Source organism: Pseudochaenichthys georgianus, chromosome 5, assembly GCF_902827115.2.
Source record: "Pseudochaenichthys georgianus chromosome 5, fPseGeo1.2, whole genome shotgun sequence".
NCBI lineage: Eukaryota > Metazoa > Chordata > Actinopteri > Perciformes > Channichthyidae > Pseudochaenichthys > Pseudochaenichthys georgianus.
The window spans coordinates 24,287,018-24,313,655 of record NC_047507.1 but is presented as its reverse complement, the minus strand read 5'-3'; the positions used below and the strand labels follow the sequence as shown (position 1 = coordinate 24,313,655).

Sequence of the window (26,638 nt, the reverse complement as noted above, 5' to 3'; positions counted from 1 at the left end):
GCAATCATTTCTATACTTTTATATCAATTGTAGGCTATTCATATTGCCAAAAGAACCTCTCTTAACATTGTCAGAAAGTCATTATAACTTTGTGTGATTATAGATGTACTGAAGGGCACCATGTTGTCTAAAGAAATATAGATATTTAAAATAATGACCAATAGGTCCCAATAACATGACGTCGCATGTATCTGTGTTGTCCTGTAATGTCACATAGAATGAGAGGTGTTATTGTCAACATAAACTCACTATACTGGCGAACAACATAGCCTACCTTTGTTACACCCCATCATTTATAACATCGAAATAAATGTCACTCGGCTAGCGTTCTTTACTTACAATACAATGTATTTATAAAACACGTTAAGTGATAAAATATTTGCCATTAAACCCATAAAGTTCAACAAGGTCACCATCCCAGACACACAAGCCAGACAGTAGCCTAAACGTTTTATTTACAGTATTGGATGGTGAACAGTAATAAGGTAAACAACAGCGACATCCTCAACAACAACAAATCAGTGACACCCAAATAAAAGCACGTTTCATCATGTTGCATTGTTGATGCGGGCTCGTCACCCCGCGCCTAACACTTTCTGCCCTTAATCCAAACTCAGCACACACGAACTGTTTTTCATGCACGGCGCAACGTGCACGGCTCAACATGCACAGCCCCATAGCAACAGCGCCAAGTAGCGAATAGAAAGCTCAAATACTGTCTCTAGGACCCGGGTTAAAGCGCTGCAGGAAGCACCGTGAACACGTCACGACTTGAGTGGCTGTTGCTGAGTAGTTCAGCACACTTTCTCTACACCCCCCCTCTCCACCCTGCCGTCTGTTTGTTTTGTCAGTCCCATCGTCTGTGTTGTATTCATTAGAAAACATTGTTTACAACCCCACATCTAGGTTGCACTTGTTCTGCTTTGTTCATTAGTGTGACGATGACAATACCCTGTTTTTTTCATTGATTCTCAATTGATACCCAAATATAATAAACACAACACAAACTAAACAAACAATATGATATAAATGTATAATATATTGTTGATCCTCTTTATGTCAGCCTTGTATGACACTGGGTGTAAACAAGCAACCTTGAGAACTGTCTGCTCCTGTGGATCAGCTTTTAGATGAGACTTAGACATTACTGGTGATGGTTATATTTAGAAATATCAGTTGCTATGCTGTTTCTATAATGTTTTACCTTCTGTACCCCTTGCCAAATTCCCCTTTGTCCGCTTAATCAAAAATAACTGAAGATAATCATTTGTTTTTTAGATATTTCTTTGAGGGTACATCATGTCTACACACCTGTCATTAATTATTTCAAATATTTGTAAACAACCAAGAAAACAAGCCAGTCCAATTATGCAAATATAACTGTATCAGACTGTAACTTATGATATACATTTAGTATCAACAAGTGAACCAATCAACATCCACAATGATAATTAGAATTAAAGTCTTAAAATGGTCTTGTGTAGATTTAGGATATTTTCTTTTCTGCTCACTCTTTGTCTTGCCGCCACATTTATTTCTCACAAATGCTGGTGTTTGACATTTCGATGAGGACCAAAAACACTGAGACAGCGGAGGTTGTTGATATTTTCTTAAAATTACATTTTGGACATTATTTATTTTGTTTTAAAGACAGAAAGAGTCTGGGGAATTTCCAGCCACCACACTCCCTCTCTCTGTCCTCTGCCCTTGGTCAAGGCTCCATACCATAGACTGTATATATGCTCCACACCCAGTTCCCCCTCTCTCACACACACACACACACACACACACACACACACACACACACACACACACACACACACACACACACACACACACACACACACACACACACACACACACACACACACACACACACACACACACACACACACACACACACACACACACACACACCAGCTGTCGGAATCCTTCCCCTTTCTGAACTGAGACCAACTGATACAGCTGTTAACAAGTGGTGGTGATACAGTATACCCCTTCCTCCCTCTCTGTCGGCTCACCCTTTTGTCCGTTTTATCTCTTTTTCCCAGAACCTCTCTATTCGTGAAAACTGGGGGGAAATGTGTGTTGTTTGTGTGGAATGTCATTTGAAGTGATACATTAGGGAGATTCTCAGACAACATACATTACATTATTTGCCAACAGTTATTACTTACAGTGCTTTTTCTTTAATCTTTACATCCACATTTTTACTAAATTAATCTCCTCTGCCAATTTCCATCTCAGATGAAGCCGATATTACACTTCCCTATTGTCTTGATGATTCCCATCAATCAACTGATATGCATGTTATTTTCTCAGGAGACCCTCCATCTATCATCCTCCTGTACAAGTGAGATGTCCAGCACACAAGTAAAGCAGAAAACTACTATTTCAGGTTTTTTTCCCGGGGGTTTTAAGATATCCACTCCATCCCATATTGGCTCGTCTAGATTTAACAGCTAAATGTCACATCCACTTGTTGAGATTTCGGTGTTTGGAGCTCAAGGACGACTTTGCAGCAAATCTTGTTAGTCCTTTAAAACCCTGTTTATGTCTGCACCTCTTTTACATGTCTTCTCTTTTTCTCATTCGCTACACGCCTCCCAATCTGCCCCACAACTGTATCCATCCTTTTACTTACCTCCGCCCACTCCTTCTGTCCTCCTCTCTGCCTCACCACAGACGCTCAGCTGTCCGCACCCATTCAGGAAAATGTGACAAATGTCCAGTAGCCCTTGTGTGATTTTCTTTCTCTTCTCCGCAGCTTATTATCTGATTAAATTGTTTCTTCCTTTTCTACTTTTCCTGCCATTTTATTTTTTAAATGGTTATTATACATGTGTGTGAAATTAACAAAGGGAATATTAACTATACAGTAAAAGTAATACATTATAATGTTGTTAAATACGCCTCCTATAGGACATTGTAATACATTCAGGAAAGTACAGACATGAATAACAATGTGCTATTGTCAATATCTAAACTATGAACAGTTCTTTGTTTCTTGGCATCACCCTATGTGTACAAAATAAGACATAAGAAAAAGGGAAAATCACAAGCCCAAGCAGAGACCATGGGTGATTAAACTTTAAAGCCTGTTTGAACAGGTGGGCAGCGAGGCACACTCCGGGCTCTTACTCCATCCTTCTCTTCCTCTTCTCTTGGTTTTCACAATTTTACCACCAGAAACAGATTTTGGAGCAATTGTGGCTCCCTACAGCCTCCTCTGTGTTCAGCTGCCTCAGGTCTTACATATTTACTTTGTCCAGTGGAGTAAAGGGTGCTGTGGACTTTGAGAAGGTGCGATTGACTGAAAAATTCCTGAGCTTATTTCGAGGTTATTATTTAATTCAATGCATTACTTCCTTTAGCCTTGTTTGTGTTTTGGACCACACAGAGCGCTAATGGTCTCAATTATAATTGTAACACAGTAATAGCACTTTGGGCTGACCTCTTGATGGTCTACAGTTTGTAATTGGGTCTTAACAGATGGGGCTGACCCGATCTAGCTCACCCAAAATAGAAGGACAAAGTAGTATAACATGATATACAGTTCATGGTATGTCTCTGTGCTCATCTGGGGCATTCCCTTCTAAGTTGGAGCTCTGGATCTGGTTCCCTGCAAGTCGCACTTGATATGTCCTGTCCGAGCAGCACAGTATTGAACTCTTCTCCATTAGAGGAATCAGTAAGCTACTCAGCACTTAATCCTCCTCTGAATCTAAAAAAAAGATGTGATACAAGTCGCTACAACACTCAGCTAAAGAAGAAATACACAGGCGGCAACACATTTTTATATTGTGTCTGATTTAGATCCACCTTCAGGAGCATGCATGTTAAAAAGGCTTATCAAGAAGAGGAGGATTGTATAGGAGGATGTTATCATGAAACTAACCTCTAAAGATTACATGTTTATTTTGGCAGCTCTGTAACTTACTCCACGTGTAGCGGCTTGTAGCGGCAGTTACTTAACTCACATGATCTGCTGCGTATTGATGACTCAGCAGAAACACCTGATACTTGCCCTACTGTAAGCACCTGTCTGTGCCTTTGTCTCTAATACTGTCACCTGACATCCAGCATGAGAAAGGTTTGAATGTGTTTTGTAAAGCTTATAATGCCAGATGGTCTTGAGGTTGAGCTAACAGATATTCACTGATTGCCTCCTGGTAGTGTACTCTGTGAATTAAGTATCACTCTAGTGCGGATTCATTTAAAACCATCAATTTCATATTTCAGGACTGAATGCTTCATCGTCTTGCTGTAGGTCTGTCATGGTCAGGTTTTGTTTAAGTGTTTGCCTTTTAGAAAACTGATCTCATTATATTTTAAATACCGTTTCATAAAAATGTGTAATTGGGACTTTTTTTTAAATGCCTTTATTAGATATTTGGCAGTAGAGAGAGATGGATGTAGACAGGCAATAAAGGTTCCTGTCTGGACATGTTCCGGGGATGTTGCCTTACATGGTTGGCCCCTAAAGCTCTTGGCCACCTGACATTGTCTGATACTTGAAAGATAAATGTACTCTTTCCATTATTGGACGTTTTATTTGAACAAAAAAATTCCGGTGGTCAAGAATGTTAAATTATCCATTACCAATGTGAATACAAATAGCATTGATTTAACATTTTAGGTGTTTATTAGATGTATTTATTAAGAGGAAGTTGTATGGCAGCGAAACATTGTATGGTATGGTGTATAGCAGAATTTAACCTCGTTTGTGAGTCCATTTGGCATTATGTTTTCAAGCTGAATAACAGTGTTCAGCGGGATTTACCTTTGTTTTATTAAATGCTATGCTGCCACCCAGTGTCCATAAATGAACACAACAATTCCTTATATATAAGAGCTAAACAAAAGGGAGGATGTTTTTCTGAATTATTTGTATTACAACCAGATTGGAATTAAATTAAGAGGGATTTCAAATGTGTCACTCTTTAAAAAGGTGGTGACATGATTAAGTGTCATGGCATCGTCTGATGACTAATTACTAGCAGAACGTGTTTTCATACATCAGTACGGTAACATTGCATCAGCCTATGAATTCATCCGACATTTCTGTTCAGGCGTCGGACAAGACAAGTCCACATGCTCTGTTAAAAAGAAACTTAATAGAGTATATTAATAAAGATACTTTTGTCCATCCAACCAAAGCAGGTATAAAGTCGCCAGCTGTTCAAAGATTAATCATTGAAGTGTTCTTCTCATATCATAAAAAGGGAGTCGAGCTTATCGCACTTCGTTTTATTTATTGATCCGTTTCCATGACCACAGATGTACAATACAGTTGACTTGTAGGCAATGACAAAGCAGATTCAAAGTTTGTCCGTGGTGTCTGGTCTCAGTCATAATAGTTATAAGTGACTGAGTGTGAAGAAACAATAAGTTACACAGGCATATTTACAAGCGGTCCTTCCCTGACCCTCGCACAAAGGCGCTCCAGCTACCACACTTTCTATACAGTTCAAAACACCTTACAAGTGTCCTCCATCAACCCACCAAAACTGTGATCTATTTCATTTGAGCAAAGTTTAAAGTACAATTTGGCAATAAGCCGAGACGTTTTGAAAGGAATGGAGGAATTTCATAAGTTTAATCCTAATAATTATAAAAACAACCCTAAAACTCAATAAGCTAAATAGGGGACTGCAATGCATGTATAGAGTGGACAAATGTGTTTTCATTTTATATCAATTTGATGAAAGGAAGAGGAAGGAGGGTGGACACGAACATTTGGTCTCCTTTTTTTTGTTATTCCAACTTTTCCAACATTCCTCTCAGTGAAAAAAAGGCAAAGTAGAGAGCACGAGAGGGACGGCCGGAGAGTTGAACCCCCCTCGGTGCTCTGCGGCCAGCTCATATTTGTCCATGTTCTACACTCTTCTCCTGGACTGGTCTGAAGAACCATGCCGCCATTTATTTGGAGAGCTTCTTCATCCTCTCATCTAGTGCAGAAAAGTTCTCTTCTACAGCCCCCAGATTCTCCTTCATTGTCTGTTGAACCTGGGGGGAGGGGGGGAAAGAGAGCGAAGTTTAAGATCTTCATAGAGCAATGTGGTTCCAGGAGGCTACAGAAAAACACTGCTTCCTACTAAAGAAATGATGTTTTCTGTGAAGCCATGTCACTGATGGATCAAACGAACCTTCAAAAAGCCAAAGGATGTTTCCCATCAGAATACAATGCAGTGGAAAGAGAGACCATACATCTTCTGACTACAGAAGATTGTAAGTTTCAGCAAAAAGAAGAAGAAAGGCTTTACCTGAAAAGGCATCTATCCAGAAACCTTGAATTGTTGGGGCACAGGTTGACTATTGACTCTTTAGAGAGGTCTCCTTTGTTACATTATTACTCTTGGCTATGAAAAGCTGCCTCTTATAACACTACGTTTCATTGGAGGACACTTGATCATTTATTTGTAATAATCCAACCTTTTCAAAGTGAAACGGCTTCAGTAGAAAAGCTACTAATCTTTCTAACTCTGAAGATATGGGTTATTTGTTTGACGATAGAATGAGATCTGTTCTTGTAATATGAGAGCAATTGAAGACAAAGAGATTGTTTGAAATCTCCGTGTGTGCCCCCAGTGAGACAAGCATGCTTTTCAATCGTTCTATTGTTGTAGCACGACGTGAACATTAAACTCTGCTAAAGTAAAGATCCGCACTAAATAGATGAATGTTGTCCCGAAGGTTTAAAGGAACCTGAACGTGTTACCTGTGTTAGCAGAGTGTTATTGTCCTTCAGAGAGTTGTTGATCATCTGCTGAGTGGTGTCCAGGTGGGTCAGCAGCTGGCCAAACTGCATCGCTACGAGACGGTGGGGGAGGAGGGGGGAGAATCATGAGGCAAGAGTGAAGAGAAAGAGGATTTACAAATGTGTGGTTAAAAAACGTGCAATGTTGCCTTTGCTTTCAGTGAAGGGGAGTCAAGACAAATGTAACATGAAGCTGATTGCTTAAAAGATTATTTTAGTTTTCCCCTTCTTCTCTAAAAGGGAACCGGAAAGGAAAAGAAAAATCAGTGCTGCTCGAGTTAAAAACCCCTTTGCTGCAGCCTGTGACAGATCGGTGCGATGAGTCGGGATGATAAATGACCTCTTTCAGCTCTCAGAAAGGAATTATCAATATAATCTATTAATGCCAAGGTTCTGCTTTCATGTGATAAATAATAAAAAGATGATAATGTGATATATAATATCATTCATCTCTTTCTCCCTGAGGGGGTGTTTAATAGTATTACTAGATTTAGTCTAATTCTATTACCATTTTGAGGCTCCCTTTGAGTTTTGCCCTTTGTTAGAATAGAATGCCATGGTTTAGGCTAATTCCATTATCCGTTTGAAACCCAATTTTCGCTTAGTTTTCATCTTTTGTCTCGCACTCAGACGCTCACCATTGCAAATGCAAATCTTCCCGGCCGAGTACTACTTCCCGGCGCAGATGCTGCCTGAAATGTGATCGGGTTCACAGCCTGTTATGTTCTGTAGCTACACCCTACATATTTTGAATCTTTAATGCCATTCCCCACCCCCCACTAACCTACATACATCCTCTCCTTGAACTCTCATGGGTGTCATTCCAAGGTTCTCTTACCCTCACGTAAAAGAATAGAAGATAAATTATCAAAGTTTCCATTGTTATGATCCTTATCTGCCCCGAGAGCAACATTGTTACAATGTTGGCAATATGATCCAATTTCTCAAAACCAGTGCGTTCATATAATATTATGGGGTAAACTTCAACAAATAGTAGCATCTTGGCTTTTAGAGGATAACGCTAGAACACAAAGCAAGTCTTCGGGCTAACACCTTGTTGGTTCTGTGTTACCTTGCTCATGCAGCTCCTTGACAGCGACCAGCCTCTGCACCACCTGAGGGACGGAGGTGGACATGGCGTCCCACTTCTGCACCACGTCGTAAAGCTGCGACACCTGCCAGGTAAACACATCCAGACACATTTAATATAAAGACGAAACCGGCCAGCAACAACAACAACAACAAGTCAAGTTATTCATCCATGGTCACAGGTTTTATCTGCTATAACTATTGTACTATAAGTGATACCTTATTTATTGGTATAATAAGAACGAGCAAACTTGACTTTAAAATGCTGTGCTAGCAAATAATACACACTGCTTGAAAATGTCCCTTTTCCAATTCAAGCTGTTTTGTATAGTCTGGTAATTGTGGGTCTAATGACTTCAAATACATAATGTCAAGTCATTAAGTCACACATTATCATATTTACAAAATCCCAATAAAGTATAGCAACGTGAAATAACCTTAAGTATCAAGAAGAAACCACCGTGAATGATTTTGTTATTCACTGTGATGATTTAACTAACATGCCCTGCCCTCTACTGGCCTTATACGTGTACAGCACTCAAGAACATTTACTAACAAGATGCACACGTTGCCTGGACATCATACTGATCTCACAGCAGATTCTCATGAAAAGCTGCAAAAAGTTTATTTCATTAGTGACTGAAAATGAACAAACTATCAAAAGGACTGGTTTAGCACTGACTGCTTCATGCAATGCTTCACTGCTCTACAACTCAATGCTACTTTTGAGTACGTCTGACAAGTCCTTATAAAATGATTGTCACTAAGGCTGAGCTGTGGATTATTACTATATTATACATTTCTGATAAAAGCTTGTTTTGATTGTAGGCACCTTGCAGCAGGGTGAATAGCTTTGTAAGTTGTGTGAAAGCAGCTGCGATAATTACTGCCCTTAGTTTGCAGTGATGGATGAGCAGGGATCACAAACCTTGTTTTGTGTCTCCGCGTCTTCAATGGCAGCCTTGTGTTTAGCGATCTCATTCATCTTCCCGAGGACACTCTGAATGGGAAAGGGACAACAAGTAATTCATTCATTTTGATCGAGAGGTATTGTTTTAGAGGCATGCTGGTACATTACAGGAAAAAGACATTTATATGATTAATGCCAATACTGTGACAAATTGACCGCTCCTCCAGAAGGCGCCACAGGGAACCCAACGTTATAGGAATATGGCATCATTTAAAAGTTTAGAAAGTAAACGTTTATAATTGAAAGTTTAACACCACAAAGCAAATGCAGTGCTCACTTTCTTATCGTTTCAATAACTCTCCAGGGTGTGGGGGTGATTGAAAAAGAACAGCACCTTCATAGCTGAAGTCTAAATATTAATAAAAGACTTTCTTGTCAACTTCTTGATTCATTTTAGCTGGAAGGATGCAGTAGGTAACACAAGTCAGAGAAAAGGCTGGTATCTGTCTTTGTTTTTAGATTTGAAAAATTCTTAGATGGATAAAATGCAATCTGATATAAGTTTTCATTAAGCCTCAGAATTGCAGGGACAGCTGTTGCACCTGGTTGGCTCATCTCGACCGTACGGAACACAAATAAATGACACCTCAAGTTCATCCTTTTACCCCGCCGTAAAAAAGCAAAAAAACAGTTATTTTGGTTTGGTAGAAAACACAATGCAACTGACTTGACTATCTAAATCAAATCCACTCTACTCTACTCTACTCTACTCTACTCTACTCTACTCTACTCTACTCTACTCTACTCTACTCGTCTCGTGCTGGGATGGATTAGTTACCTGCAGTCTGGCCTCCACTTGATCCAGAGTAGCAGAGTCCAGAGCGCTGACCCTCGCCTGCAGCAGCTCTATGGTGTCCTGATCAAAAAGAGCACACGTTCACAGTTTATTTAGAAAGTTAGGAACAAAACTTTGTGTTCTCACTGCTGGCACAGCAACATCAACAAACTTTGAGGAACTGATGTCACTCAGCTTTGAAGTATGACCCAGTTCTCTGGCTGCGCATCAGATGCACAGAGTTATGAATACAGCCACAGAAAAAGGAGCTGAAGTCTTACCATCAAACTGCCTCCTTGTACGCCAGCACTCAGAGGTCCCTGCAACATAAACAAAGGGGGAATATCAATGATAAAAGGAAAGGATTAAACCACCCTTATCATTTACATACATCAAGTGGGAGATTGTATTTCAGTGACATTGAGTGGATGGTTACACGGCAACAGGAGCATGGAAGTTCGACTGGTGTGAGTGTGAAAGAGAGGAGGAGATGAACAGAATCAGTGTGAATGAAAGCGAGGTGTGTGTGCAAAGACTGTGTACCTGCTTGTCTGATCCTGAGCCAACAGCCATTTCCAGCTCAGCTAGACGCTTCTCCAGTTCCGCCATCTACAGGGACACAACAAGGCAACACATGGTGGTGAAACAGATCCCACAAGACACGCAAACAAACATCCACGCACACACACTTCTGTGATTTGTCTCCCTTATTTACCATCAAAGGACATTCCTCTCATGAGAATGAAAACAGAAAAACACGACAGGCTCGTTTGCTCATTTGTCGAGTGCACTCATCCCAGACACTCGACTCCGCTTCCCTTTCCACTTTACCTTGGCAGACTCGTTGAATTTCTCCTGCTCCGGTCTGCTGTGCAGCTCGTACAGAACCACTCCATCTGGGCCCTTCGCTGAGGCCGTGGGCTTGCTGTCTCCTGCAGAGCTGCCACGGCTGCCCTTGGCCACTTCCAGCTGGGTGAGCAGACGCCTGGGGGAAGGGAGGGAAAGGAGACACAAAAGGTGTTGAATATTGTTATTGGCTCCATGTGCTGCTGTGCCCACTGCCTCTCTTTTGTTACAACTCTTTTCAAGCTTTGTTATCAATGGCAAGGTCGAAGTGAGACTGCAAATCTAACCAAGTGTAATAATCTACTAGTTTGTCTTGATTTGAGTTTAAATTGCTTATCTAGTGCTTTCTAAGGAAGATCTTTTGACTTAATTCAAGTAAATGTTACTTGCCTAGTCTTGATAAGCAACTTTGTCTTTATTTTAGTTATGTTTAACTACATACAAGGGATCCGTCTATAAAACATCCACTTCAAGGCTATAAAGCCTTATTTTAAGCACTAGTATGGCAAGAAAAAACATCGAATTTCAAGCATCAGCTCTGTGGTTAACATAAGTCATTTTCCCAGCTGGTATAAAGACAGTAAAAGACACAATTCAAACAAGAATAGTGAGGCTTAACATCTCTTTTAATGATAATCACAAAATAATCATCATTACACTCTCCTAAAGGATATGGACCAGAATAACTGATGATATGCATGACGGTCTCTTATTATCTATGGCATAAGCAATACTGGACAAAGAACAATATATCTTAATTTCTGAGGTTGTGGTGCTTTTCATATATCACACCAAACTTTTTCAAACAATCCATGCCACATTACACATTTAAACATGAACAGCTTAACACACCAAGTATGGCTGAGCGATATGGATAACAAAAAGAAATATCACAATATATCTTTGACTCGAGATTGTAGGGGTGACTGTCAGTGCTTTCACACACACACCAAGAGACCTTCATTTATCACCAGCTTAACAGCTCAATTCCATAACATCATTGAGGTTGTACTTAATTGGAACATATTGGTGGTCTTTAAAAGTAACTGCATAATAAGCTGTAAAATCAACTAGCTTCTCAGCATCAACTACCTCTGTGGCTTGTGCAAGATCAGGGATGTCTACTTCATATGCAAGCAAACCTTTGCTGAAGCCCAAAGTGTCATAGGGCTGATATTCAAAGCAGTGTAAATAAGTGTTAACCAGCCAGATATCTTTGATTAGCCCAAATACTGGGAGATGCTGGTCATTAAAACCATTGATTATCAATGACTTATGACTCGTATACTTGTTGCAGCCACTTGAGTGACACAACCGTCACTAGTACCAATGTAGTCTCTCAGTTTCGACAGTACATAGTCTGTGTTTACAACTTCAGATGTTGGACCCAGTTCCTTCTCATTTGAAAAAATCGGGTGTTGCCTTCCATTCACATTGTGAGAGCATTCAAACCTCTGATTGTGCTGAACTAATGTCTTACAGATGTTCTTCAAATTTAATTTTGAAGCCCAGCGTTTAAAAAAACCTATGTTTTGATTAAAACCTCATACACATGTGTCTAATCATTGCCATAATGTGTGAAGGAAGATGAAGCAAATGTTGTTTTGTTTTGGTATAATGTTGTTTTCTGGGAAAAGCTGCTTACAGGGTTCTTACACCTTTTCCAAAGTCAATTCAAGCACTTTTAAAGCATTTTCAAGGTGAATCTTCAAGCTTTTCAAGCATCTTACAGCTGTTGTAAATTACATATTTATATACACATACTTATACTCAAATGATTATTTCCCTACCTCACATTAAATCAGATGTTCTTTATGCTATAAACAACCAAATGTGTGTTTCATAATAGCATTCTACATGAGGATGACAAATTAAAGAAAAGAAAACTAAGTTTAATATTTCAAAATGAGTAAACTATCTGTAAGTAGACTGCCTGAGCCAATATAAAACAATCAGGCAAATAACTTTTCAATACATCATTGATTACTATTTTTGAGGTACTTTTAGGTTGGCAGTAAACATAATTCAGAGGTAAATGGTGTACTTTTGCTCCACTACATGTATTTAATCCCTTTAGTTACTTTACAGATGTGGATGAATGATGTGAAATCTAACCAAGTGTTGAATCAGACTTTAGTTCCACCTGGAGTAAATCCACCAGCTACCCTGCAGTACACAAAGTCATTCAAACTACAGTAGCTGCACCTTCACCAGCTTTGAGAACACTTTCATGATCAATCTTTATAAAACATTTCATATATATTATTCTGAAATGGACCAATCTGCACAACGACTACTTTTACTGTCGCTACTTTCACTATATTTTGATGATAATACTTTTCTACTTTTACTTGAGGAACATTTTGAATGCAGGACTTTTACTGCAACAGAGTATTCCTACACTCTGGTACTTCTACTTTTACTCAAGTACAACATCTGAGTACTTCTACTTTCACTACAAGATCTAAGTACTTCTACTTTTACTCAAGTACAATATCTGAGTACTTAGTCCACCTCTGGTAGCGTATTAGCCTGAATTGTAGCCACAAAATCACACAGAGCTGCATAAAAATAGACTCACAATGGAAAATAATATTTACAAATGTGTACAATGATTTGTAGGTCATTTTGACTACTCAAGACACCTGACTTATACATCTTCAAAGGAAGACTGTGTTCATTCTACAATTACAGGGGATTAAAGCAAAATGTAGTTTTACTTTTATAATACTTCAAGATTTTATATAAAAGCCTGTTTCTAAAAGTATCAACCATATGCGGTCAAATCTTCAGTTTATAATTTATAACAACATACTAACAAGCTAAGGTCTAATTACGCAACCAAGTCTCACAGCATTTCGTGTTATAGTCACGAAATCAATGTAATCTATTGATTCGTGTTCACCAACACGATTTCCCCCTTTTTTCGTGTCACACAACGATCTTAAAAGCAATGTATTTATATTGGTAGTATGTTTCGTGCCTGCGTCTTTTTGTCCGGTCAAGTCTTGGAAGACCGGAAGCTGTGGCGTTAAAAAAAACATGTTCTTACTCAATATCAAGCCACGATTATTGTTTTTATTTTAAATCGTTGTGATGAAAAGGGAGCTGAGCCAGAAGGCAAAGCTCTCTGTCTACCGGGCCATTTTCGTTCCTACCCTCACCTATGGTCATGAAGGATGGGTCATGACCGAAAGAACGAGATCGCGGATACAAGCGGCCGAGATGGGTTTTCTCCGCAGGGTGGCTGGTGTCTCCCTTAGGGATAAGGTGAGAAGTTCGGTCATCAGGGAGGGACTCGGAGTTGAGCCGCTCCTCCTTCGCATCGAAAGGAGCCAGTTGAGGTGGTTCGGGCACCTAGTAAGGATGCCACCTGGGCGCCTCCCTAGGGAGGTGTTCCAGGCACGTCCAGCTGGGAAGAGACCAAGGGGTAGACCTAGGACCAGGTGGAGGGATTATATCTCTTCGCTGGCCTGGCTTTCAGAATATGAAACTGTTATTGCCAAAATCTCACGATAAATACATTTTTAAAGCTTGTATAGCGACAGCAGGAAACAAACAAAGTCGCTGAGAGGCTGAGGCCGGGCCTGTTTGATATTGTGTGACACGCTACAAAAAAGTACTTGCTGAAATCAAAAACTCTGTTGCAAAATAATGTAGTTTAATAAAAACTGGGATGATCAACTTATACTCCTTGGACATGTACATTGTTATATTAATCGAAGCAATCATTTCAACTTGCGGTCAACAAAAAAGTACAACAGCCCTGTGTCACCCTCTCTTCCACCCACACCTCACGCAGGTGAACAGGAGTATAATGAGTGCCGCCCATATCCATGTGACCCAAGCCAACCAATCAATAGTGCTCAAACAAATATCTTATATTAAAACATAAAGGATTACTAAACACGTTTCATGGCTCCTACAGCTTGTAAAGGGAAGAAGAGGCACCTGTCAATTCGCACCCTGCTCTTCCGCAGCACCGCTCCCCCTCCCTCCGCTGAAATTATGAAGTAAAGGCGTATAGTAATCATAGATAACACGACAGAGTCCGGGACAGTTTGTTTTCATCTGTTTTCAAATAAACAAAGTATTGGCTTTCAGAATATTAAACTTGTGTCTGCCAATTCAGATGATAAATACAATTTTGAAGCTTGTAACGGCATAATTACAAGCAGAGAACGGAGTAATTTAACGTCACTGCAGGCATAACAACAGCCGGTGTTTCTTGTGAGTGTTTCCCCGGTACACAAACACAATACACACACACACTCGCGAGCTTCCCCCAGACCAGTAATACAAACGAAAATGTGTCTTCGGTTCAATGTGACTGATTTCGATAGAGCAAGTCACATTTGGTTTAGGCACGAAACATACTACCAGCAGAAATACATTGCTTTTAAAATCACTCCGTGTCGAATCAATAGATTATATTTCGTGACTATAACACGAAATGCCGTGAGACTGGGTTGAATTACAACAGTGAGTGCTTCATCCTCTGAACACCACAGGATGGCGACAGTAACGCACATATTAACGTAGGTAATGATTGTCCCCTGCAATTATTATTATTCCTCATCGAGTTCGCTATTCAGCTCGCTAACGTTAGCTTAAACAAACGTAACATGCAACGTTAGCCTAATCTAAAATGCTCTACTATGGCGTACCTTTCACTCTCCCATCGTTATTTGTTGCAAACTTTGCAGGAGGTTACTCGTGGGCTTGACCCTCGTCTTAGCCATGGCTTGTATCTGCATTTATTGGTTATATTTTATGTTTAGCTAAATGTCTTTAGATTCCGTAGTGTATCACTTTTTAAAAGAATTGTACATAAACTGAGTGTGAGCCGTTTTCCAGCTAACTAGTTAGCCGCTAACGTCGTGGAGTGCATGTGGCATTTACGTCACTGATGTGAAACTTTCCTTTGTAGAGCAACATCTCACTGTACTGTGGCTGAACTGTGGATCTGTGTGTCTATTACATGGTTTGCAGGTATGTTTATTAAATGTTTGTATTGAATACTGTTCATCTAAGTAATTTGATTAATCTTTATTGTCACAATTACAAACTAAATAGTTTTATGTTTGTAATAAATGTTATTGGGTTTCTTTGTGTTTGTATTTAGAATCCTTTTTCTCTAAACAAAGTATACCACTATACGATCACTGTAAGTGTTAGAGCAGAGGTCTTCAACAGGGGGTCCGCGGAGGTACTGCAGGGGGGGTCGCGAAATCTTTGGTTGATTAGACAATTCTTTATATTTATAATTGTTTCCAACATTTTTTTTCCCACAAATTGAAATGTCTTTAAATGCACATTAACATGAACCCAACATATTGTAGCGAACGGAGAAATGGAGGCAGAAGACGTTATCTTTCAGTCAGCAATGCACGCATTCAGCTACACACAGTAGCTATCTCAAGCTAGGCGCCGGTTCACTCACAGCAAGAGACTACCCCGGACCTGTCCCACCAGGCCTCCTGTACACAAAGGGGAGGACCCGCCCCTATCGCTGCTGTGCCAATCACGAGGCCGCATGACACACGCTGGCTCTGTCAGGTTCCCCGTGATTGGCCGAGAGCCTATTCAGTCCCCAGTTTACTAAGGACCCAGACACAAGGAGTCGGACGCACGCTGCGATATTATTGAGAAGACCATACCTTTATATATAAAAATGGATCATTTTGCAACTGACCAAAAAAATCCACCTCAGAAACCACCAGTGAACATGAGGCGTGGCGAGGCGGAACCTGCTGCTGATGTAGCAGCTAATAAGGGTAAGTGCAAACGAGAGAAGACCCGAAAATATGCAGATAATTAACTGAAGTTTGGTTTTGCCTTTAAGGAGACAGATGGCATTGAATTTCCAATGTGTGTCATTTGCTCTACTGTTCTTTCAAATGAATCTATGAAGCCATCAAAGCTGCAGCGTCACTTGGAGACAACACACAGCCACTTAAAAGACAAACCTGTTGAATACTTCCAAGCTAGCCTCAAATCCCTTCAAGGTCAACAGATATTGATCAGAAAATCAGCCAAAGTTGGTGAGCTAGCTTTGAAATGCTCTTATCAAATTGCTCTTCGGATTGCCCAGAAGAAACAGCCATACACACTTGCAGAGGATTTAATATTGCCTTCAGCAACCGATATGTGTAAAACAATGTATGGGAATGATATTGACATTAACAAACTGAAAACCATTCCAGTGTCGGACACAACCATAGCTCGCCGTATAGACGAGATGGCATCTGATGTGAGGGTGCAACTGATAGAGAAGCTGAGGTTGGCCGATACAATTAGACGAGTCAACAGATGTGTCTAAAGACGCCCAGCTTCTGGCGTTTGTGCGCTTTGTCGATGATAAGGAAATGCAGGAGGAATTTTTGTTATGTAAGTGCTTCCCTCAACGCACAACTATCTTGTACTTAATAAAAGTAGAAGTACTCAGATCTTGTACTTGAGTAAAAGTAGAAGTACTCAGATCTTGTACTTGAGTAAAAGTAGAAGTACCAGAGTGTAGGAATACTCTGTTACAGTAAAAGTCCTGCATTCAAAATGTTCCTCAAGTAAAAGTAGAAAAAGTATTATAAAAATACTAAGCCTTGCACAGAGGCATGAAAATACATTTTCAAAATGCTCAACAGTGCTGCCAAAATTATAAACTGACTGCCTACACAATTAAAATAAATGCTTTTATATATTTCTATAGATGTGACTCTTTGGCGTTTCTGTTATTATTACCTGCTGCTTTAGTTGTTCTGACTGCTAAAATCCTGTTATTCCTCATTTAAAGCCGATATTCCGTGGGGTCGGGGGCTTGGATCCTTGTCACCTTTTTCATACCTGATGACTTTGCATCCCTGACTACAGTTGCCTCAGCGTGTAGAAGCTAAGTAAGCCTACTATTTGATTTATTTTAGATAGGCACAACCAATGTTTCATATATGCAGACCTTATTTTCCTGTTCCATGTTAAAATAAACCATTTTCAGTGGTCATTTTTTTTTGGTCATGGAAAATTAGGTAAAGGTCATTGAGAAGTCATGGGAAAGTCATTGAAAATCATTGGTGAAAAAGTGTATGAACCCCTGAAAAACAGCACAATGCATTTGATCATGTATCCATATTGTTTTTCAGCTGGACAAGTCGATTGCGTTTGATGAAGGCAGCTTCCTCAATGTTTCCTTCCCCAACTGCCCCACCCAAAAAGATTGGGTCAGCAAGTGAGCACTATTCCATGTTCTTGAGGTGAGTCTGAGTCAGTATCAGTTACACTGAAATAAAACTTGATAATGCCCTAAGGTTTTAATGTTGTTCTACTTTTTGTATCTACTTTGTTGCTCTCAGCCAATCTGAGGACCCCAATACGTTTCTCCAGAAACGGCCCATCACCAGTCCAGTCATCCTAGACTCTACTAACCTCCTCTGGCTTGTGGGCAAAATACCACTAATGAACCCTACCTAGGGAATGATGCACGAGGCCCCACTCATCCTGATGGTGGTGTTTTTTACAACCTTCCACCTCACCTACCCAAATGTGTTGCTACTCTCCTATCCGTCATCCAGACTGAGGTACTGAAGACAGTATTCACGGCGTGACCTACCCATTCATACAAAAAAAGCAATAAGCCTGAATGGGCCAGAATTCTGTGTCCAATGTTTTGTTCAGTTCCTATGAGGATGTATACATGTTGAAGAGCTTTGTTCTTTAATAAATGATCCTGTTTGTTAGTGGACTGACTTAATAAAAATGTGTTTTTTGAAAGAATTGTCATGTTACTTATTTTTAAGAGTGTGTGTTCTAATTTAGCTCCCTAAAAACAAGAATTTCATTACATGTAACTTGTTATCGCTTTTATCCAAAGTGACTTACATACTCAATACTGTGGGCAATCCCCAAAAGAGCAATTTGGGGTGAAGTGTCTTCAGGGACATGCTGACTGCAGTGGGGTTTGAACCTATGCTCCCCTGATCCTAACACCAACGCACTACCCACTGCGCCACACGCCTCCCTAAATTCATAAATCTCATTTTAAGTAATTTGATGCTAAAAGTACCCTAGTTTTGAGTGATAATAGGCTTCTTTTGCATTAAATAGGCTTAACTAGATTGCTTGAAATTAGTCTTTTTAATCTTATTTCAAGATGTTATGTGCTATAATGATAGTCGGACAGCCTGACTTGTTTTAAGACATCTTATCAAGTGAAATTTGCTTACTGCACTGGCAGCCAAATGTGCTTGTTTTAAGTGCAAGCATGCTATATCTAGAACGTTTGGCCTTAAATTTGACAGGGCGTTTTTGCAGTTTCATTGCCCTTCTCTCACTGTCTCTTTCTATCTCGACCTTCAGTTGTGGACCGACAGTATCTTTTCAATCTCTCTTATGGCCTCCTGCTAATCTCTCACCTGTTTTATGTCCCTTCCTCGATCATCTGTGATTGGGTTCTTGTGCTCCCTGGGTAGTGCTACACCAAGATAAGGGGGTGTATGTGAGCAATTGATAGCAGCTGCACTGCCTGCCCTAGTTACTCTCCGACTCCCTTTAATCTGGGTTACACAAGGCTCATTTAAAATCAATTCCCCCTTCTCTTCCCTCCAACCATCTTTTGTTGACTCTCAGGCTTCATTTTTCCCTCTCAGCTCGTTCCATCCATTCCCTGTCTACTACCTTATCTCTCTGTCAGGGTCTCAGGATTCTGACTCCAGATGCTTGTGCCTCCAGCTTTTTTTGTCTTCTCTTGCCCTCTCAGCTCACCTGGCCAGTGCTCCATCAGGGTCAGCCAGGTTGATGTGGGCCTGTGGTCCCAGCAGTGAGTCCAGGTGGGCAGAAACCAGCTGCTGTTTGAGCTGCGCTGCCTGCTGGGCGAGGACCACCGGGGTCAGGCGCTCCTCCGCATTGCTATCCTTTGTGGCAGCCTTTAAACAGACACACACCACGGTCATTGAGTTAATGAGTATTTTCAGTTGCTTTCTTTAAAACAATGCAGAGGCTGATGAAATCGATGGCTGGAAGTCTGTCCAGGCCAACCAGGTATGTTATTCACAGAGAAAATGTGTTCCATGACAACAACAACAAAAAAGAAATGTATTAAAGTAAGTATGCCCTTTTGTAAAAGGCATATGAATTCGATTTGTTCTGCTATTCTATTTGAGACAAAAAGCTCTTCCATGTTTCAATATTTTGGGTAAGAATTGGCTTTTCTAGGCAGCTACAATGGTTAACCAAACTAAATAAAAAACACAGTTTTCTTCCTTCTTTTACTTTTCAGATTAAGGTGTTTTCTGCATGATAACATAGCACAATATCATCAACCAAATGTCATTTTATTAATTAATCTGGTCTATTTTAGTAAATAACAGTCGACTTTCTCCATTCAATACCCTGACGAATGGCAACACATTATGTGGAGCATGTCCTTTATTTCAATTACTCCAATGAGAGCCAATGAATCTCTTCACAGATTGAATTAGAATTTGGTGTTGGGAGCAGAGGACTTTTCTCTGTGCTTATTCAAGTCCATGACACCCAAGGTTGGATAAGTTACTCAGTTAAGGACTCCAAAAAAAGTCTGAAAAGCAATAAAAAACTAATTTCCAGGGCAAATTTAAGGCTTCGGTGCACACATGATATAAAGCTAACGTCTCAGTTAGAACGGGGGTATACATATTCCCCCTGGTGTGTGTGTGTGTGTGTGTGTGTGTGTGGTGTGTGTGTGTGTGTGTGTGTGTGTGTGTGTGTGTGTGTGTGTGTGTGTGTGTGTGTGTGTGTGTGTGGTGTGTGTGTGTGTGTGTGTGTGTGTGTGTGTGTGTGTGTGTGTGTGTGTGTGTGTGTGTGTGTGTGTGTGTGTGGTGTGTGTGTGTGTGTGTGGTGTGTGTGTGTGTGTGTGTGTAGGTGGTGTGGTGGTGTGTGTGTGGTGTGTGTGTGGTGTGTGTGTGTGTGTAGTGTGTGTGTGTGTGGGTGTGTGTGTGTGTGTGTGTGTGTGTGTGTGTGTGTGTGTGGTGTGTGTGTGTGTGTGTGTGTGTGTGCGCGCTCACCTGAATGGTGTCCACCTCCTGAGTGAGTTCATGGATCTCGTTGACCAGACGCTGGTACTTCTGCTGAGGTGTCTCCTTCACTCCACAGCCCTCTCCAAGCTTAACAAGGTTGCAGAGAAATGGTATGAATATTACACAACATCAGAAAACACGTCCTAAAAGATTAAAAAGCAAAGTAATGAATTTGGGCTGAACAGAGTGTACTCACAATTTCAAATTCTCCTGACTCATAGCCCACTCTTCTGCTTCTACTGATTCTGTCTGAGAAGTCTGTGAACAGGAGACAAAGGAAAACATGAAAAAAGAAGCAAACTGGTTGTAGGTATCAAGCCAGAGCCAGAAGAAAAATGGGATGGACTTGTTTTCTTGCACCTCCAGCAGAACATCATGACATAATTTATATTTCTTTATCCATTAAAAGTATTTAAAAGCTTTTCTAGAAAGTTGACAGTATTGTTAAGTTAGTATTAATAATGAACTGGTCACAAGACTGGCATATAAGTCAACCAGAAACAAAAAAAAAAAAAATGTCTTTTTATCTAAAAGCAATGCAGTGTAACAACAGAGCTTCATAATACCTCCATAATGATTATAAAACATAATAACAAGTAAGTCTTTTTGAAATTGCTTTAAAGAGGTGTTGATTCAATGTTATGATGATTTAGGTGACTGCCATTTGTGGTGCTGTTGAACTGCAATGCATTCTACAGACAAGTATTTCTATTATTTTGTCCACCACATCTAAATAAAAAAAAGGCAGGATAGTTAGAGAAACACCTCTGTAAACCACAATAGTTTACGAATATGTTTTTATTTGTTGAGTCTCTCAATCTATATGATTAGTAAAGATGATGGTACTCTTCAAAATCTTTTGACAACAGTAATATATTTTCCACTATGAACTGACCGAGCCCCTTGGCGTTGACATGCTTGTCCTTGAACTTGTCATAGGCTGCGTTGGGGTTGACCACAATCCTCTCCACACTGTCACTGCAGAGCTCCTCCTGTCATTGAGAGACCAGGAAGAACATCAGATCAATATAATGACAATCTTAAAACTGAATGTTATTCTTTACAGACAGAAACGACTTGAAAAATTGCCTTGGCTTACTGAGCCAAAAGTCTCAAAGCCCCAGGTAGACTTGAAATATGTTGACAGGTTGGTAAGATCTGAGAGGAAATTCAATACTTGATCATTCCCCGAAAGTATGATTAAAAAGATGATGAATTATTTGGTTTATACAATTGTATAATTGCTTACAAAAGTGATATACCCTCAGGAATTAAAGTCATTGTAGCCATGAATCATGAAAATCTGCAAGAGCTTCCGGACAACATTTGTGTCCAGAACCAGATTCATTTCAACATAATTTAAAGTACCAGCAGGCAAGAGACAAATGTGAAAATGATATCACAGCTTTACCCAGGCCTGATTGAAGAACTTTAATGTTTGAAAAGGTTTAGCTTTTATAAGAATGTGTCAGCTATACAGTATGGTATAAGTCTACTATGTACTATTAAATCAATGTTATGTGAAAGAAAAGCAGGAAACCACTAACACCTAAATGACGGTATTTTGATTAGTGATTCTGGGGAAGAAAAAAACAAACGTGCATCATTTGATCAAAACTTCCTATTGATCAATTACGATGAACTAGAGGCTATGGGCAAGATTAAAACACCACTGACACATACAGGTAGATGACATGAGTCTGGGCTCACACACAGATTTGGATTATTAATTTTTAAAGGCAGACCAACAAAAAACACACACACACACACACACACAAGACAGTTTCACGGATGTTAGGAAGAGGAGGAAGAGTGAGGAGGGGGGTTAGTCAGGCTCTTACCAGCTCCTTGGGTTTCCAAAGAGAATTAGAGAAAGTAACGGACGAGCAGAGGGAGAGAAAAAAGTAGGGGGGAGAGAGAGACAACACAGATTAATGTGGTTATCACATGCCATGCACACAGGAACAGTTGGCCAGGGTTCGGGGAAAGATAAGAAAGAAAGCAGTGTTCTGAGAGTTGCTGCTAAAAACCCTGGAGACACTCTACTCAGACTGCTCTCTCAAGTTCTTTCTCTCTTCCCCGAGTCAGGGTGGTAAGACGGTCCATTTACACAAACAAGCCCCTGTCTCCTTTGATGCCACACTGCACTTTTATATGTAGTGGGATCATATGCTCTTGTGGAGGGCATTGTAGGTCTTACAACATTAAGCTATCAATGCAGGGGGGTTGGCAGTTTAAAAACAATCCATGATTCAAACTGATGGGTAACAGGAGGTTGTAGGGTGATTAAAGGGAGTCTAAACAACAGGTCTAAAAAACCCATTCTGTTACACAAATTCTAATCATCAAACATCATTCATCAGGGTGTGTAATTCCTAAAAAAACATGCTAAAGGAATTTGCTAGACTAAGCCAAAGCTGTTAATGAAGTATATCCAAGTTAAAGTCACAATTACACGGTGTGATTTTACGGGTGTCCGAGACAAATTGCTATTATTTCTTTGGTCATCAATGCAAGAGGGAGGTCAATGCTGTAAGGTGAGACATGTCTTATCAGCTGATGGCAGACTTAGAACATTGATGAACAAGGAAAGTCTGTGGCAAAGGTCTGAGAGTGTCAAAAATGTGGGAATAGATTCTCTATATGGTTTTGTTAAGACGATACAAGTAAAGTAATAGGCATTATCTAAAAATGTCTTGAATTTGATAATGTACAGTCCAGCACAAATTCTTAATTATTAACATTATAACATTAAACCCCAATATATCCAAACATGACATGCAAAGAACCTTCAAGATGATATCACACAGTGTATAAGGATCTTTAAAATACCCAGTTAGTCCAAATAATGTGCTTAGGCAGGAAGTGACTGTTAAACATGAAGACAGGTTAAAAAAAAGAATATATCAAACAAAATAGAGAAACACTTTTCTTATTATAGTGCTGCTGAAGACCCATCAAACTAATTATTCCCTTTAAATTGTTTAATTGAAACAACACAAATAAGAGGAAAAGATTCAATTTCCTGTACTTCAAAACAATCAAGAAGTGATGAATTACAAAACAAAAAAGGGCCACCCATGCATACAAAGCATGGCATTAAGCTCACAGAGTAAAATGGAGCCTTACTTGTACAAGCTAGGCTCCGAGGAGGGGTAGGGAAGAGTCAAAACAAGGGCAAGGGTAAGGGAAGAGCGAATGGGGAAACATGGAAGGGAAAAGGCCAATTAGGAATCAATCTGCTGGACAGTAAACCGTCCAGACATTTAACAACAATGTTAGGCCAACCTCCCTTAACTGTTTGCATAGTATTTTAGAAAAGCACTGCTAAAAAATATTTGATCCTAGCAACGCCTCCCTAACTCTGCTTATGTTACAGTTAATGGCAGTGAGAATAGACTTTTCATTGAGTCACAAGACCATCATCATGACATAGTTATAAACCCCCACAGTAGGCCCATGGATGGCATTTCTTTTGAGTTTTTCCATCTATTTTATACGTGTCTTCCCTTTGTTACTCACTCATCTTGATGTATAAAAAGGAAAGCTATTCTTATATGTATAATATATGGAAGATAAGTAAACTGAACTGGGTAATCAATTTTTTTGATAGAATATTAACAAAATAAACATTTCTCTAGAAACATAGGCTTTTCCTATATATTAGAACGTTTTAATTAAACAAAAATAAAACCAAAAGCTGATCAAACATGTGATCTTAAAACGTTTAGGATCAGGCTTTATTTTTTTAATATGCAAACATAAGGATATAGTTTAATTGGAATTTCACAATTATTATAGTGCCTTTTCATGCATTTAGTAATAGTTAGCCAGGCAATTGCGTGTTCAGGTATTTAATCACAGCAGGGATAATGCAAACCTATCGCAGTAAATGTGTCATATTTTTCCCTTATATAAAGTGTCAACACTCGTTAGCTAGTTTGGTTAGCAACGGAAACGTCAACTTACCGACTCAAACTGAGCCTGGTCATCTTCTGGTAGGTCACCGGTCTCGTACACGTCCGGTTCATTAAAGGCCTAATAAAACAGGTAAACAATATTAGGTTAACAATATCAAACGATCAGATATTACGTTTATTGTCAGTAGCTTGGCCAACGCCCCGGCCCATTCAACACCACGTATATGCTAGCCCTTGCTAGGTGGCTTGTATCATTAGACAACACATTAACAATTGTAGCAACTACACATCTACGATAACTAACGCTAGTTAAAAAATGACACGCAGATGAAAGAGTAAACAGCACGGATGTTTGCTAACTCAGCTGTCACAGCTCAGAGCTAGCATTGCTAGTAGCAATCTAGCTAATCTGTCTGCTAGCTGTATCCACTTACAATTCCTGGCAAGTTTGCGTATTTAGGATCAGCCATTGTAAGCGGGATGCAAAGACGAGGTCAACAAACAACTATAGAATGTAATAATTCTACTTAATTATTGTCTATTATAGATTAAACTAATCTAATTGTAACAAAAGCTAGCGATAGATGAGCCAGCAGTCTCTCAGCCGGCGGAGGTTTCCAAGCTGATGTGGTCACTAGCTTGAGATGACAGCGTGTGCGTTTGTTTTCTTGCAGTCGAAGGCGGACGGGCGGGGAAGTACTCGCTATGCCAATAGGAAAGCGCTCACCGGTGTGCAGAAACCAACAAAACAAGCCCTACCAATACATTTGAGCGTTTGTGCAATTGTAGGCTACGTCGCTACGTTGCTTACCATCGTTTTGTTTTGTTTGTTTATTATCAAACAAAGAATTGGTTGGGCGCATTCATTTTGCAAAAATGAACTGCCTTCAACAACACTATTCTTTTTTTCAAAATATATTTGTCAGAATTTAGCAAAGTCGTCACATGGTGGCGCTAAAAGTACAGCCAACAACTCAGTCAATGGGCCAAAGACGGTCGATTGTGAAGATGATCACTCTGTCGGACAAAATTATCTACCTTATCTAAAAGCATTGATAAATTATGAATGGGTAATGTTGTATGTTGTATGTTACTTTCTTATGTTTAAAATAATAATGATTAAAACACATAGAAAAAAAACGATAGGCTATTGAATAATAATTCAAACACATAGAAAAAAACTATATTGAAACTACATAATAAGCACTCATAGTCTTCTGTTTCCTGAGACAAATGTGTTAAATGCTATAAAACAGTTGTAATAGTATACATTTGTCGAACTGTGTTTCGTAGTGCATAGCCCTTATAGCTATTGCAATTCCTATAAGTGTTAAATAATTACACATGTTAGTGTTGAGCACATTTCTTTTTTTATCTGACTTTCTCAGCTCTGATGAATGTGCAGTACATCAATGGAGAACCCTAATTTCTTGACAACAACGACGGAGCCTTTGTGTGGTTCCTTCATGACTGCCCATGCAAAACAGCATTGCCATACCAATCTGGTGAAGACGTGGACAAAATTGTTAAATTCTGGACCTAAAAATTACTGGCCACAAAAAAAAATCAAATGATGCAATAAGGAACACCTTCAACTTGTTGTGCTCAGTGTTCAATTGTTAAAAGTTAACTTCCATGTCAATCCCAGTTAAAAAAACTTGGCTGAGGAAATAAGTAGCAGAGTTGGAGCTCCCCTCCTCAGTGGTGCTGATGGGAGGATTTGAGTCGCTACTTTCCAAACCCCGCCCCCAATGCGAGAGCAGTGATGACGGAGAGGCATGCTCCCGAGCAGCCTGCAGCCTATCCAGACACTGCCGACCGGACCGGGTTGGAATATACTCACATTTACAACTCTCCATCTGTTCTCCTACGCGAGTTTGGTTTGAGGGCTTTTGAAACTAGAATCACTCCGAACGGGTTGTTTTTGCTTGTGATTTCTTTAATGAATTTGTCTCTAATCGCTATCTCCCAAAACTAGTGGGTGTCCATTCATCCAAATGTTTCGCCTGCCGGTCTCGCTTTGCATGTAGCTGGTGATTTCAGCCTGCGCCCAGGTGGTTCACGCGAAATTGCGAAGGGGATTTTATTTGTCTTTATATTTGTTGGATAGAGACATCCCTTTTTATTTATTGGAAAGCGTGTACACTATTTTTCCCCAACAATGGCTGATGCTAATGCAGAATGCAATATCAAGGTGTTGTGTAGATTTCGTCCTCTGAACAAGTCCGAAAT

The 26,638-nt window shown here is 39.8% G+C and overlaps 1 protein-coding gene across 1 annotated transcript; it reads right to left on the bottom strand.

Moving 5' to 3' along the window:
• Positions 1-5,235: 5,235 nt before the first annotated feature.
• dctn2 (dynactin 2 (p50)) lies at positions 5,236-25,055 on the bottom strand. The gene is made up of 14 exons (XM_034083474.1): positions 24,841-25,055; positions 24,456-24,524; positions 21,382-21,478; positions 20,683-20,744; positions 20,475-20,573; positions 19,195-19,355; positions 10,426-10,579; positions 10,138-10,203; positions 9,876-9,914; positions 9,598-9,675; positions 8,778-8,849; positions 7,833-7,935; positions 6,722-6,813; positions 5,236-6,009 (listed from the first exon to the last, which is right to left on the bottom strand). The coding sequence occupies exons 1-14, from the start codon at positions 24,874-24,876 to the stop codon at positions 5,923-5,925; spliced, it is 1,215 nt and encodes a 404-aa protein (XP_033939365.1). The 5' UTR covers positions 24,877-25,055; the 3' UTR covers positions 5,236-5,922.
• Between the last annotated feature and the right edge of the window lie 1,583 nt (positions 25,056-26,638).